At 36.5% G+C, this 16677-nt stretch overlaps 1 protein-coding gene across 1 annotated transcript; it reads left to right on the top strand.

Moving 5' to 3' along the window:
- Positions 1-237: 237 nt before the first annotated feature.
- Positions 238-7745, top strand: nup35 (nucleoporin 35). Its single transcript, XM_088931316.1, has 9 exons — positions 238-410; positions 946-1116; positions 1592-1719; positions 1806-1866; positions 2308-2443; positions 5787-5856; positions 6188-6316; positions 6507-6668; positions 6791-7745. Exons 1-9 carry the CDS (start codon positions 398-400, stop codon positions 6866-6868), a joined length of 948 nt encoding a protein of 315 aa, XP_088787442.1. The 5' UTR covers positions 238-397; the 3' UTR covers positions 6869-7745.
- The last annotated feature ends 8932 nt before the right edge of the window (positions 7746-16677 follow it).

Raw genomic sequence — 16677 nt, forward strand, 5'->3', positions numbered from 1 at the left:
TTTTCTGCTTAGAATAATTAGTTAAAGTTAAATACATACTAGTTCAGTTAGTTCAAGTTAAATACATAGTAGGGTACTGCATTCAAGCGGAATCTTTTATGTGTTTAATGCAAACGAAAAATACATAAAAATGTGAAATCACTATAATGTTGTAATTTTTACACGTGCCCTTTAAATCCCCCTCCTTTCCGACTTCATATGAAACAGGAGTCTGCCCGCAGCTTTTATATGACGTCACCCCCAGAATGCCTCGGTGTTGCTGGAAAGCGCACGATTTCCGCCATTATTTGAAAATTTGAATCTATTTCAACCTAAAATTAGGCACATTTTGATTGGAAAAATCAGCTTGCTTTACTTATTCAGCTGTCCTTATATACTGTTTTGTGGGTAGCCTGTAATGGAATTTCAAGGTGGGTACAGTCTTTTTCTAGTGTCGTACTTTTGGAGATTAGGAATGCATATATTTTAGAATCTACCGCTCCATGTTATTCCCTTAATCCCATTCAGGCCTAAATTACTTAACAGTCATGTTAAGACTGCAATATTGATCAAATATCTAATTCTAATTTTATTTTTATAGTTTTTGAGACATTGTTCTGTTTATGGCGTGTCACGGTTGACAATTATAACTGCAGTAACACTAGACTTATCGCTTTTTTTGAACATAGGGGATATAGTTAGCGTGAGGGGTATTAATACATCTTTTAATCAAAATGAATTTTTGCTAACACTAATTCGAGATTTGTGTGTTTGTTTAATGTCATGTGTACATATATATACGAGCTATTATACTGTGTTAATAAATCGCCTTCAAAGCTACTCCAAGAAAGTTTAGAGGTATTGGCTTGTTTTAATCCAAGGAAGAATCTCCATCAAACGGTGTTTTGGGCAGCTCTAGGTGAGTCGGATAAAAGCAAATATACGGATTTATCTGAACTTTGTCAGGTACAGAACCAATGACCCTGGGGTCGCCAACCTCCCCAAAGCCCGGCTCGGGCGCACAGTTCCTGCCCGGTTTTCTGATGGGCGACCTGCCAGCGCCGGTGACTCCCCAGCCTCGCACCTTCAGCAGCTCTGTCGGCAGTGGGATGGAAATGAGGTCTCCTCTTATGACGGGTGAGCTGTGTGTATTAATTTTCAGAATCCACGATTTAACGGGACATGGCGTAACAGGTGTGAATTTATACCAGTCTGCTTCGTGCACAAGGTCTGCTGGCTGTGATGGACGCAACAAATAATTCACTGACCAATTGTTTGGGGGGAGAGTTCGTTCCAAAAAACATATCGAAGTACGTGCATGTAAAATAAAATTTAAAGTGCTGAGAAAGGGCTGTAAAATTTAGAATGGATTTATGGAGATCATTTATTTTGGAGAAATCTCAATTTCTGAAGGAGTAAGAGCAACCTTTTCACTACCTGTAAGTGTTTGGCTGTGCTAGTCAAGATGTGAAGACACTGTGATATACTAGAAGAAATGACCACAAGATAAGGTTACGGCACGATGAGGAATAGAGATTTGAATACAGTCACAGAGTAAAACTCAGTGGTGCACATGTGCAAGATGCCTCTCTCTCAATTTTTTTCCCCTCAGGTGGTTCACCTCCTCAGCCAGTTGTCCCCACACCCAAGGACAAGAGTGGGGCACCCCCAGTTAGAAGTATATATGATGAGTTAACATGTCCAGGGATTGGGGCATCATCACTGAGTTTGCAGAAGCAAGTAAGCAGTTAGAACTGTTGATTTATTTTCTTACCACATTATCTGATCATCTTCCTGTAATAAAATATCGCCATTCCTGTCCACAGCCCTCTTTTTCAGTGCTACAGACCCCATTATCTGCCTTGGCTGCTGCCTCCCCAGGAACAGGTGAATTATGTGGTTGAAGTACTTTTGCAAGACATCTTTTTTTAACATCAGTTAATAACATATTAACATCTAATATGCAGTGCTTTTAAATTGGGGAACAGTGCTTTTGAAATTAAGGCTTAATGGGCTGAGTGTTTTTTTAATCTAAACAAAAAATCTGTGCCTCTAGCTCTTTTGGTTTATTAAAATTATGTTGCAAATATGATATGATGGGGGTACAAAATAAATTGACCTAATCGCTAGTCCGCTTAAACTGTGGGTTGAATTTTCATTTCATCCTCTTGAGACATTTTGCGATTTCATTTGGTGGTAAAGGCAAAAAACGTATAGCTATTTTTATCTTGCCATCAGCAACTAATATGTCTTGTAATATCTGATAAGGAAAAGTGCAACGCACAGTTCTAACAGAACTAAAACAGCTACTTGTTTGAATTTTAACAGCTTCAAGTGTATTTAGTCCTCTCGGCCAACAGAGAAGGGCAGCCATCTCTCCAGCCCAAGTTGATCCTTTCTATACCCAGGGGGACGCACTTTCTTCAGATGACCATTTAGATGAAACTTGGGTCACAGTTTTTGGGTAAATATAAATACTATTTTTTAAGTTTGCATTGCACATACTGTACACTGCAAAAGTTTTAACCCCAGATAGATATCTGACAGGCTAAAGCTAGGTTTATTCTGTAAGCTTTTACTGTGGTATCATTTCACCTTTTGTAAACATGTTTCTGAGAAGAACATTTAAAATGCTTCATTTCACAGAGGTGCGAGATTAAATCCCTTTAGCTTAGTATTTTACTTAAAGAGGTGAGACATACTGTAGGTTTCTTTTTTATTGTTTTCCCAGATAAGTCAAGTGAATAAATTTTATTTCACAATGATGTAATATAGTTGCTTATTTATAGAGCAGGGCATTAACTGGAGAAATTTGAATAAAGTAACTTGCTCAAGGGTACAACAGTTGAGTTCTAACCAATAATATAAAGGTATGTAATCACCAGGTCTTTTTTAAGTTCAGAAATCTTTACCTAGTAATCTTAATCTTTCAGTTTTATTATTGCAGCTGATGCAGAACAGCTTAACTAACTCGCGCCTCCCAAAGCATCACTAGTAGTGATTACTACACAGCAAACTAACTCCAAACCTGAAAATGTAACAACATTTTGGATCAACCGCAGTACGATAGTGACAGAATAGACGTTTTCTGCGGCTTATATACCTTTCTAAATTCCTGTTAAACCTGTCTTTCTTAAGGTACGTAAAGGTATGAGGCCTACAGTGCCTTGGGAAAGTTTTTTAACCCCCTTGGGGTTACCTTTTAACATTTTATTGTAACCATGATGTACTTAACAGAATTTTCGCCAGTCATCAACACAAAGTACTCTATAAGATAAGATCCCTTTATTAGCCATATACAATTTCTTGGATTAGGAATTTCTTTTTCGTAATGTCAAGGTGAAAAAAAATCTAGACACTTTACTACATTAATGAAAAATAAAAAACAGAAAATAATTTAATGCATAAGTATTCCTCCCCACTCCCAGAGTTAATACTTGGTAGGACCACCTTTGGCAGCAATTACAGCTGTGAGTTTCTTTCGGTAAGTCTCTATCAGCATTGCACATCTTGACACTGGAATTCTTACCCATTCTTCTTGGCAAAACTGCTGAAGCTCCATCAAGTTGGATGGGGACTATTTTTGATCACCAATTTTTAAGTCATTCCATAGATTCTCAACTGGATTGACTTCTGGGCGTTGACTGGGCCACTCCAGGACATTAACCTTTTTGGTTTTAAGCCACTCCAGTGTGGCTTTTGCTGTATGTTTTGGATCATTGTCCTGTTGGAAGATGAATCGTCTTCCAAGTCCCAGTGCTCCTGCAGATTGCAGCATCTTTTCTTCCAGGATGGTTCTGTACTTAGCTCCATACGTTTTTCCTTCTATCTTTATGAGTTTTCCAGTCCCTGCCACAGAGAAGCATCCCCAAATGGTGGTATTCTCAGTGTGATGTGCTGTGTTAGGTTTGCACCAGACAAAGTTCAATTTTGGTCTCATCAGACCATAGAATCTTCCTCCAAATTGTTGAGTCTCTCACATGCCATTGGACAAACTCCAGCCAAGATGTTATATGAGTTTTTCTTCCCAACAAAGGCTTTCTTCTTGCAACCCTTCCGTACAACCGAGATATATGAAGTGTGTGTGCTATTGTTGTCTAATACATAGTTTCTCCCATCTCTGTCATGGAGCACTGTAACTCCTTTAGAGTTGCCGTAGGCCTCTTGGTGGCCTCCCTTACTATGGCTCTTATTGCCCGGACACTCAGTTTTGGAGGGCGGACAGTTCTGGGCAGATTCACAGTTGTTCCATATTTTCTCACCTTTGTAATGATGGACTTCACTGTGCTTCGAGGTATATTCAGTGCCTTGGAAATTTTCTTATATCCTTGCCCTGACTGGTAATTTTCAAGAACCTTGTCTCGGATCTGCCTGGAACGTTCCTTGGTCTTCATGATGTAGTGTTTCCCCGCATAGTGCATTTCCAAGGAAGCTCCCAGACACAGGTGTATTTATTCTGAAATCATCTGAAACACCTCAGATGCACACAGGTGGATTCCAGTGAAGTAATTATGTGACTTGGAGAAGAGAGTTGATTACTTCATGGGTAATTTAGCTGTGTCAAAGCAAGGGGGTGAATACTTATGCTTTCAGTTATTTTCTGTTTTTTATTTTTAATTTAGTAAAATGTCTGGATTTTTTTTTCACTTTGACATTATGGAGTACCGTGTATTGATCAGTGGCAAAAAATCTCAGTTAAACACATCATGGTTCCATGCTGTAACACAATAAAATGTGAAAAAGTCCAAGGGGGGTGAATACTTTTGCAAGGCATTGTGTATCTGGTATTCTATCAGTTTCTCTAACCTGACCTCTGACTTTCTCTGGCCAAGTTTTTGACACCCATAAAAGCTTCCTTCTGATAGCTATGTGGGTCAAGGAACCCCTTTTCTTATTCTGGCAAGTCATAGGTTAGCTCTGCTTCCTGCACCACCTCAAGTGGATAAATTATACAATGTGAAATATAAGTTTTCAATATATGTAGACCGAACTATTGCAAGATAAGGTAGAACTGTGATAAGTCACAAACCAACACCCTTTGCCAACATCTTAGTGCTGCTTGTCTTATATTAATACACTGCAGTTGTACAACCTATTGACCTTGAATCATGATACCATCTTTGTAGAGGTGCTGCCCTTGATACCAGCAGAACCTGTAGATAATGTAAGTTGCGGTGAGGTTTCTGCTTCTACCTTTGGCAGCTGTAGTTATTTCTATGTTATTGTTATTTGTTATTGTTTCTGTTAGCAGCATTCCCTGTGTTTCTGAGTTGTGGTATTGCTCCAGTTTGATTGAAACCTGCAAACCAGTTTGTCTTTCACATCTCCAAACACCTTGTTGCACATTTTATGTCTCATACTCAGGATGAAGGAATGAACAAAAGGACTAATACAGTACTATGATTGAGCATACCACAGACTCTCATAAAAAAAGTTTTCTTGCACATAATTATTATTGCAAAATTTGCTAGGTATCAAAATATAAGCATTTTCAAATTATTTTTTTCAGCATTTTGTTCTATTGCTTGCTAAATCATTTGCATACAGTAAACATAAACATAATTTTTTTACATATTTTTTGTAAATTTCATCAAACTTCAGCACTACTTGATAGAATGAATATAGGATGAATCTCTGTTAAGTAAACTGAAAATGAATCTTTAGAGTTCAATAAGTAATATTTTGTAATTCAATAAGTGATATTCTGAAAGATTTGGTTAATAATATTTTGTGTATAGGGTCAAGTTTTGTCTGAAGCTGTAAAATATATCTGAAATACTAATTCTTAAGTTTATTTTTTTAAATAGATTTCCTCCAGCATCAGCTTCATATATACTTTTGCAGTTTGCCCAATATGGAAACGTATTGAAACACGTGGTAAGGTTATGAGTTTCTTTCTTCGTATGAAAAGATAATTACTTTCTAAATGCATTAAGGAGAAGCTTATACATATTAAAATATTTTATATCAAAATATTAAAAATAAGCAGTTTCAATACTTTCACCAGTCTGTAGGGCTTTTTGTCAGAAGTCCTTTTATAACTAAAATGTGTTATGTGGGGGAAAATAAATACCACCTCTTTATTTTCACATTTTTATCATGTAAAGACTTTTGTAATATATTTTTGTTCAGTTTTGTTATTTTATGGATCAACCATTTCCTTTAAGCAGTTTATTAAAGGGGTGTGACCTTTCTTTACTGTCTGTAGATGTCTAATAATGGCAATTGGATGCATATTCAGTATCAGTCAAAACTCCAAGCTAGAAAAGCGCTCAGCAAAGATGGGAAAGTCTTTGGAGATGCCATCATGATTGGGGTTAAGCCTTGCATAGAAAAGGTGAGTGCGCTACCTGTTGCTTTTCTTTCAGCTAAGCAGCATTAACTAATCATCATAATTGGGAATTTTGAAGTGCCTGTTTAAAATTTGTCTCATAATCAAGTATAGGAAACCAAGGCTGATGTCTCTTCATGCGGTTTTGCTTTGTGTAGCAGTGTGGAAAGTAACTGTGTTGCATTTTTTTTTTCAGAATGTAATGGAGAGCTCTGATAAAGGCTCTTCATCCTCCAGTTCTGTGTTTACCCCTCCAGTTAAAACAATAGGGACTCCAACACAGCTGCCAAACACACCTCGAGCCACATCTATGCGACCCCTTAGTGCTGCCTATAAGGCATCCAGCAGTGACTACCAGGTAAGGAAGAAAGTAAACATGTTTAAAAAAAAAAACTAGATGGTAGATCACTTAGGAGGTTAAGTTACTGAAACGGTTGTCAAAACCCATCCACTAATTCTTGAACAATTACTGTTTTTTAGGTGGTTTCTGACAAGCAGACCCCAAGGAAAGATGAGAGTTTTGTTTCCAAAGCAATGGAGTACATGTTTGGTTGGTAGAGATTTGAGCCTTGTTGTTGAAGAAAGATCAGTGGAAATGGAGTAAAACGACCAACAGCAATGCCTACAGATTTACTTTCAAAAACTGAAACTGCAACTTGGTTAGTTGTATAACCATTTCTGTTAAACACGCCTTGCTGATACAGGCTACATTTCAATAATTTGCACTTTATAGTAGTAGTGGGCTGTGCAGGGTTTATGGACTATGCACTGTGCACTGTATATAAGTAAGCAGAGCATTATTTTGTGAGTCTGTAAAATGAGGTTTCAAAAGAGGAAAAAGAACAAGAAATCGAAAGCTGTGGCTCTGTATTTTTAAACGGGCCATAAGAGTTTTAGAAGTAAGAGTTTAAGTTGTCTGTTGGTGAGTGGGAAATCCCGATATTCTTTGACAAATTAAGTTCTGGAAAATAACCAGTTTCAGAAAAGACTGAAAGTCATATCACTGTGCCTATTTTAATAAGGTTGATTCATAGTAGCTTCCAAAGAAAGGTTGCAGAAAGCTTTTTTTCTTGGGCAAGTAGAAGATTCAGTTTGTGGTATTGAATTCTTAAGCTGAGTATTTAGGCTATGTTTTAAAATGAAATAAAATAACTTGGAGTTTAAGACCAGATTAAATCCAACTTTTTAAATTTGTCTATGTATACTGCCTTTATGTTCTCTTTGAGAACTTATTTTTAAAGATGCTCTACAGGCTGTGTATGTATTGATACAATTAAGATTGTGGTTTTTTTTCTATCCTTTGAAAGTGAAATGTATTCCTTTGTCTTTTCCTTGTTTGTCTTTTTAAAGCTGTGTATTTACATAACTCTGAAAATACCTCTACTCTCTGAAAATGACTGTTTTATGAAGTTTCTAATAAATAATGCATCATACTGTATGTCATGGTTCATTTTTGTATGGGCACAAATGGTATGCTAAAATTTTGATTAGCGCTTGGTTTTGAAATGTGGAAAACCATGAAGCTACTTCTTACTCTACCTCTTTCCTCCCAAAGGCATGCTGGTTATGTTTGATTAGTTACTTTAAAATATCTGAGGGTTTCTGCATTTTGTTGTGTTTTGCTGTAAGCATTATGTGATAGTGGTCAGGGGATTCCTTCCTTCAGTTAGAGTTGGATATCATGGACTGGGATCAAGCAGAATTAGAAATGGAGCTGTTTTTTTAATGTTTTATAACTTAAGGTTTAGTAATTGGCCTATGGTTTGCGAATGAATAATTTTATGAATTGTTTTTAAATTAAGGTGATCTTGTATACAGAAATGATTTTGAATAGTAGACAATTGAAACAAAGTATCTTTGCCTCCTCCTAGTGGTATCACATGGAAATGCACAGATTTGATTTAATAACATTACATCAAGCATTTCTCTTAAATTCTGATCGTACTATGCTGTGAGCATTTGTAACAGTGTAGTGAACAGTAAAAAGACGTGCTCCGTGGTAATCAAACTTAAAACACTACACAAAAGCTTATGATTTTCAGAGAAAAGGTGTATATGGGCTCTGACCTTTTAATATCAAATTTGAAATACAGTTCACTGTTCTGGTAGAGTTTATCCTTGTGATGTAGCATGCTTAAAATTTTCATGGGTTTTCAAAGTGTTTTCCACTCCTCTTGGAGTGAATTCAGCTTTATTTTGTCTTACATGTCATGAAATTGTCGATGTCCCACCCAGACTTTTATTTGTTATGTAATGGAAAAACCCAAAAGTTAACGAGAGATGTTAGGGGAGCATTACGCAAGACCTAAAATTAAGGATTATTAGACACATTTCACAGTTTGTAATGTGAACATATAATTGTGCCACAGCTTGCCAATGTTAATTTAATTCAAATTATCAGTGACAAAAAGTAAAATTGTATATTTTTTTTATAGTTGGCTTTTAAAGGAGGAACTCTTGCGTCATAAAGTTTGCAAATCTCCTATTGTACAAAAAAGATTGACTTTTGCACATTAAATACTCTTACTCTGTTATACCCATTAAACAAACATATTACTCATTAGGTCAGAATGGGGAGCTGTGTCAGCATACAAGCTGCAAAGGAGCAAGTAGAGAAGTCCCATGCTGAAAGGAAAAGCAAAGCAGCAAATGTTTTTCTAATTTTTAGAAATTTTAGCATGCCAGTACTTATTAAAGATGACATTTTCACATTATTTTAAATTGGCAATAATGACTTTAATCAGTAAATTAACAATAAAGCTATTACAAAGAACAATAGACGGTAAATATAGGTTATGCATATTGTCGTTTGCAAGGATTTGTTCTTTTACTTTTACTTTTTTTACTCCCGCACACCTAAAGTTTGCGGTATTTTGACTTTGATTTAATAGGCTAATTCTACTATCTGCAACAAGGACTCCTCTGTGGTATTGATACTCAATTTGAGTTAATAAATTTCTTTTGCTGGCACACGTTATTGAATCAGACAATTATTAAAGTATTGCGATACTTTCTGAGGAACATTTTAATCACTCTGGACAAGGCTAAACTCAACAACAGATTGAAACAATGATTCTGAATTATTTCATCGTGAGTCAAATAATGGTGTGTTTGACTCCATTTGATCAAAGACTTGTGTGGACCTACGAAATGGATTGGACATTTTTTAACGTCCAAAACTATTTTGACTATTTTGATTTCTGATGATGCAGCAGTATGTCTCTAGACATAATTGGAACTCCAAACTATTATGAATGTACAGTATTTGCTTTTGCAATACATTCAAAATACCAAGTAAAGGTCTCCATGAGCGAGCTCCCAGTACAAATGCCCCGGCACCATTAATTTATTTTTCCAAAGAAATCCAGTATTGCCTGAAATTTCCCAGTGCAGCCTTTGCCTACCTGAAGAATGGGTTATTGGGGGATTGTGACATGAAAATTACAAAGTTAGCTCTACTTGTGTAGTCATAATTCCTACCTTGCTGTACATGGCTGAAACAGAAAACATCAGGAGACCACTTAAAAAGACCGGAGGTAGTTGTAGTGCCAATGCTATTTGCAGACAATCGATCAAGAAGGAGGGCAGAAATAGATGTTTTTTTCCCATCAAAGCAGGCACCACAAACAATGAAGCTAAGATCATCTGCCTTGTTTTCTGTTGGGGTGGTCATATTGTCTGAGTGATAACCTCCAGGCTCCTAAAGAAGAGTCTTCTTCCACTTTGACGTAGGAACTCATACCAGAGAAGGACAGAAAAGGGAATTTCAAACACACATGAATTACACTCCCAAGAAGATTATGGCTCTTGCCCAGACCAGAAGGAAAGGGAGAATATCTGAAAAACATTTTTCAGATCTAAAGGTGTCAAAGCTGAAACTCACCACAACTGTATCATTTTTCAAGGTCAAAGAAAAACAATGATACAGTACATGATCAAGAGGGACAGCTAATGAGGGAATGATGATTTGAGTTAAGAGAGGAGGCAGTGCACTGGTATTCAAAATAATATGCAAGTCACTGAAATTTTAGAAGGTTTGATGATGTGCATCACTGTTTTTTAAGCTATGTGGTGCTAGAATGTATAACAATTAAAAATTGATTCTTAAGATAATTTAATAGTAAATATACATTGTATAATTGTGCAGAGGTCATTTGCTGGTTTACTGTCAGGAAAGAGGATCAGTCTATGAAAGAATGTGCATAGCAGTTCTTTCAGCATTGTAGTGAAGTGTTTTAATATGAAAACTTCGATTTAAGATGAAAAGCCTTATAAAAAATTTAAAAGTGCTAACCAGCAGACTTCCACATATCAGTGCTTTGGTTTAATCAGAAATAGCCAAGGCTCTGAATTGCAGAGAAAATTGGATCCCTAGGGTTTTAACCAGTAGTGGTTGCTAGCTATTTTTAAAAAAATATTTACTGTTTCCATGGAAATTTCATGTTGCATTGAAACAATTGTTTTCTTTGTTGCATCAGTATTGCTGTAACATTAGGCCACTTTCAGATTATATTACATGTTTCAATTTATTTTCTATTAGTACCTTTTTTTCCACTGGTAGGAGCATCCCATATACATTTCTTCACATGTATGAATATTCATGTTTCATACATATCCTATAATTATTACATTTCTGTTTAACTCTCTGTAAACTAATTTATAATCTGATCAAAAACTATTTTTTTGTTTCAGCCTATTCATGTCAAACAGGACCTCTTAGGATTCACATATTTAAAAATGCGTTTAGTATTTAATAATGACCTTGAGACATTTTAAAGCATTAAATCATTTTACAGCAATGAACATATCACTGTATAAATGAATCTGTGCTGGCAGTTTCAAAATCTCCGGGTGACACTATTGAGCAGCTGTGACACTGCTCAGTAGGTTAGACATGTCATGGATTTTGACCTTTGTCATCACAAATAAAAGTTATAAAGTGTAGGGAATTGAACAGGGTTTAAGTGCACTGTTGGAATGTTTTTTATACTCTGAATTTCTGAATCACTGGCCAAGTGTAATTCTCCTAATGAGTAAACTGCCACATGAGAATGATGATTTCTTTTTGGATCTCTGAGACAACCATCCATTTTATCCAGTACAGGGTCATGGGGGGGCTGAATCCTGTCCTGGCAAGCAATGGACGCGGTACACCCTGGACAGGACACCAGTCCTTCACAAGGCAGACACAGACATGCACATACTCGCACCAGGGAGAATGTTACACAAGCTAATTAACCTACTTGTATGTCTTTGGATTGTTGGAGGAAAAACACGCAATCATGGGGAGACCATGCAGATAGCACCTCAGGAATTGAACCCAGGGCCCACTGCCACCTGTCTCTGGCACATCTTGAATTTTGTTCTATTACTTTAAGGTTTAAATATAGTTTTAGGATTATTATTATCCTTCATAACATCAGATGTGTTTCAGCAACAACAAAATAGATCTTGTATGTAGTTGTTCAGAATTTAAATCCCCTAAAACACTTTAGAGGACATTAATTTCTTTGATTTCCCAAAATCAGACACAAGTCTTGTTCACGTTTAAACATAATAGGTCTTCAAGACGGTATAATCAAATAAATATTTTTTTAAAATTAAAAATGCAATGATAGCATTTGCACTGGTTTACTAATTCTATGCATTACATATTCTGTGTAAACATAAAGATTGATTGAAATTGCTACAAATAATGTTTGGTAAGGGAACAAGATCACTTAATTGGCCATATACAGTACAATTTCTTGTATTAGGAATTTGTCTTTTTGCATACCCCAACTTGCTCTCCATGAGACACACAGACAGGGAGAGAAGCTTGGGGTCAGAGAGCAGGGTTAGCCATTTATAGGGCACCCCTGGAGCAGTTGGGGTTTATGGCCTAACTCAGGGGCCCAACGGAGTAGGATTTGGTGGAATATGAACCGGCAACCTTCCAGCCACAGGCACAGATCCTTAGCCACAGAGCCACCACACTGCCCCATATGGCTCTAAATGCATGTATTATGCATCTGGAGATTACAGATAAAATTAATGATAAGATTCTGCTTTATAAAAGCAAGGCTAAAAGGTGGCTTGATTTTTAAGCATTCCTTTTAGTGAAGAAGCTTTTTTTTCAGAAAACAGAGCTAGAACCCTTGTAACCCAGCATGTATAGCTAAACTGAGAAATAACTGACCAAATCTAATTATTTAATCATTTTTGAGGTAAAGGTAAAGGTATATTCCATGCTTAAAAGAAAAGAGACACAGCATTTTGGCTGTGTAGGAATAAGAGGTGGTTAGAAAGCCTGGTCTTGGAACAGATCGTTGTGGAATGCTGGTTTGGTGAGAGAAGGGGGCATGTAGCCCAGGGTGGAGGAATGATGAAGAAATCAAGATAAAGATTTAGTGGAAACCATAGTGGGTCACAGCGGAAATGGGTTGAAGAAGTTCTAGTAGGTAGCTACTTTAAATTTATTCCATGCTGAGAAGAAAAGAGAAACAACATTTTGACTGTGGAGCCAATATTAAGTCTCTTGTTTTTTTCAGCATGGAATAAACCTTTACCTGTTCCTTTGCAGGCTACACATCCTGACACAACTACCTACTTGAACTTCATCATTTTTAATATGTACTTTATTCTGAAGTATGCTAGCTGATTGACTGCTCAAAGATTTGAATTTAAGCACTGGGTATTTCCTAAGGTAATATGGTTTTGCATTCCATCCATTAATAAAAAGGACAGAAGAAGTTTGTCCTTCTATCAATGAATTATCCAAATCCTCTCTCCCTGATAATCAATGGGGTGGCTGTGAGTGTGGTTTGTCAATTATGAATACCTTTAATTATGAATACATGAATATCACCAGTATCACAAAGAAAGCCCAGGAGAGAATTTACTTTTCGTGCCAACTGAAGTCATTATTGAGGTTATTCTGAATGTCTCTATAATAAAAAAATAATTTAAAAAATGTGGTTTAGCAATGCATCTGCCCACTCCAAAGGCAAACTGCAATGTGTTCAGTTGTTTGCCCTCCATTGATCATTTGTACAATTCCAGAGCAAACACATGGACAGGAAAGATTGGTGATTGACCCCTCCATCCCAGGTTACCAACTGTTTTATAAACGTCCCTCAGATACAGTAGATGCTACAGGTCTATTAAATCCAAGACCACACAGTATTTGGACAGCTTCTTTTTGCTTAACCAGAATTCCTAGTTATACAGTATGTGTGCAGTCTTAATGATGCCCATTATTCTTGTTGTGTATAGTATCCTGTATCTAGAATGTTTTGGAGCACCAGTTTCAATTCCTAGTACATGAAATGTAATTGACAGTGATAAAACCCACAGTTTTACTGTTTCTAGTTCTATAAATTGTAAGACTCTGCTGTCTCTTCCTTGAAATGCAATAGTTCATTTATCACCGTTGGTGTTCCAAAAACACATAAAACACATAAAAGTCTAAATGTAAAATTAATATGAATCATCTCAAACAGAATTTAAATTGTATGTATTTGATGTAATGAAATGCCTGTAAATTACAGATTACAGATAAAATTAGAAGATTACAAAAATCCTATCGTTGGATTTGATTAACTCTCTGATGGATGGTGAATTTTAATAATGATAATATTCTTTTTTCTTCAAAGTGAATTGATTGAATTTTAATATTGGAGGTATTTTTGAATTCCCTGTTCATTCAAAATTGCAGCATGGACCAAAATACAGAGGCTGCTGGCACAGCACAATCTTTGACCTTTATTGCTTTTCTCACCTTGCCTTTCTGGCGTCCGCTTTTTACACAACATTTCATATACTTGACACATGAAAATAATTAAACACGTAGCCACATGATGAAAAGCACTGTTTACTATACATTTTATATTAATATGTTGCATACTCCATACAGTTTTATCAGGTCAGAATCATCAGGCAAGTTCATTTTATGTGTAAGAAGATGAAGAATTTCCTTGTGCTAATTGTGTTCCTGGAGATCAGAACACATTGTTTAATTAAGGTGCAGTCGTCCATAAAGGAGTTTCTGCTGATGTAAAGCTCAAGGTAATGTGCTCGTTAAGAAGTCCCAATCTGTGCAGATCTTTTGAGCATTTTGTCTTTTTGACATAAAAATCCATAATCATTTGTTATGCATTGCCCCTTTAAACAGACACAGAAATCTATACCCATTTTCTGTCTTACAGTAGTAGTTTTAATCCTTCTATGCTGCTAGTCTGTTTTGCTTCAGGTACATTCTAGTTTTTAATTGCAATTGTTTTGAGATGTAGTGTATAATTACTTGTCTGTCAGACTATGCTTTCTTAACAATGCTGCATTTAACTCTTTCACTGATTTCTTTTCTTTGAGATAAAAAAATAAATGTGCTACAATTTTGTTTGCAGTTTTAGTGTTTGATGCTTTTTGTTTTTAAGATCTAGTCTGAATTTGTAGTCAAATTCAGTAAACCAGATTATAAAAATTACATATACTGCATATTTAAATTTTAGGTCTTTTAGGTGCAGTATTAAACATATTATTTTGGTCAGATATTTCTGGTTGCTTATTTTAGAGTTACATAATAAACCTTTACATATTAACACTAATCCCTCCATTTTCAATTCAATTCAATTTATTTTTATATAGCGCCTTTCACCACAAGGTTACCTCAAGACACTTAACAAAGGAAGTGACCATACATATTGTGCATATAAAACAGAAAAGACCAGAAGACTTAGTAAGGAGGAAAAAAACCTCTCAGGGTCCAAGGTCAACTGGCTGCCCAACCTCTTTGGACATGCTAACATTAAACAATTGAAAAAAATGAATAAAGGTATTAATCCATCCATCATGTCTTCTGAATGTCAGTACTCTATGCAGATCTCTGTAGACCAGCAAAATCCTCGTAAACGATAGCTATATCCACAATGTCTCTCTTGGATCCATGGCACTGATGCAGCATCCAACTCAGATGGTGCCCAGCCCGGGCGCCATCCGGACATGTGGAGAGGAGAATAGGATAGTTTGGTCAGAACAGATGTATCTACCTGGTGGGCCAACATACAGTGGAGACACACAATGGCATATGACCCCAAGCTTCTCTCCCTGTCTGTGTCTCATAGAGAGCAAGCTGGGGTATGCAAAAAGATGAATTCCCAATGCAAGAAATTGTATAGGGCTAATGAAGCAACATTATTATTATTATTATCAAATAGGTAGCAAGGGTTATTTTTATTGGTTGCAATATGTTCAGAGTAGTAGACAGAACAAGCTCTATATACTGTAGGGCTTTTTTATATTGTTGTAGGCTGGTTGCTTATTTTAGAGTTACATAATAAATGTAATGTTCCATAAGCTAGGGGCCCTGTAACTAAAGTGGAATATGAAGAAGACCTGCATTCTGTGATCCATTAGATAGACAGGTACCTGCCCTCTGAGAGCCTTATAAGTAAGTAGAAGGATTTTGAAGTCCGCCCTGTATAGGGCTTATATGGTGGTACTTTCTGCTCCTAGTAACAATTCTAGCTACTGCATTATGATTTCACTGTAATGTGTTGAAGGTGCGATAGGTGCTCCCTGATAGTAGGGCATTGCAGTAGTCTAACCTGCTGTATACAAGAACATGTATTAATTTCTCTGTGTCATGAGTGGAGAGAAACTGCCTTAGGTTTGCAATATTTCTTAACTGTAGGAAGCATGTTTTCGATATTGTTGTAACATGAGAGTTAAACGAGAGCCTTGTGTCTAATATGACACATATGAGGCAAATTTTTGTGCTGAAGTTATAGTAGTCCTCTCAGTATTGTTGCCTCCAAACAACAGAACCTCAGCTTTATCAGAGTTGAGTCACAAAAAGTTTTCACACATCCAAGTCTTTACTTCATTAATGCAATAAACTAAAGCGATAATAGACGAGTTGTCATTAGGTGTAAACGAAATGTATATTTGAGTGTCATCAGCATATGAATGAAGTTAATATTATGTTTTTGTATTATCCTACCTAGCGGCAGCATGTACAGAGAGAACAATATTGGTCCCATCACTGATCCCTGTGGTACCCCAAACTGAACTGGTGACATTGACGAAGCAGTACAATTATTAGATATTTGATTTGAACATAAGATAAGATTAGATTTCTTGCATTAGGAATTTTTCTTTTTTGCATACCCCAAATTGCTCTCCATGAAACATACAGACAGAGAGAAGCTTGGGGTCAGAGCGCAGTGTCAGTCATTATACACCACCCCTGGAGCAGTTGGGGACCTTGCTCAGGGGCCCAACGGAGTAGGATTCCTCTGCCAGCTGCGGGATTCAAACTAGCAATCTTCCAGCAACAGGCGCAGATCCTTAGCCACAGAGCCACTGCAAAATAATTTGTTAAATATGAA

The sequence above is a fragment of the Atractosteus spatula genome, chromosome 13 (assembly GCF_055471065.1).
Source record: "Atractosteus spatula isolate fAtrSpa1 chromosome 13, fAtrSpa1.hap1, whole genome shotgun sequence".
Classification (NCBI taxonomy): Eukaryota; Metazoa; Chordata; class Actinopteri; order Semionotiformes; family Lepisosteidae; genus Atractosteus; species Atractosteus spatula.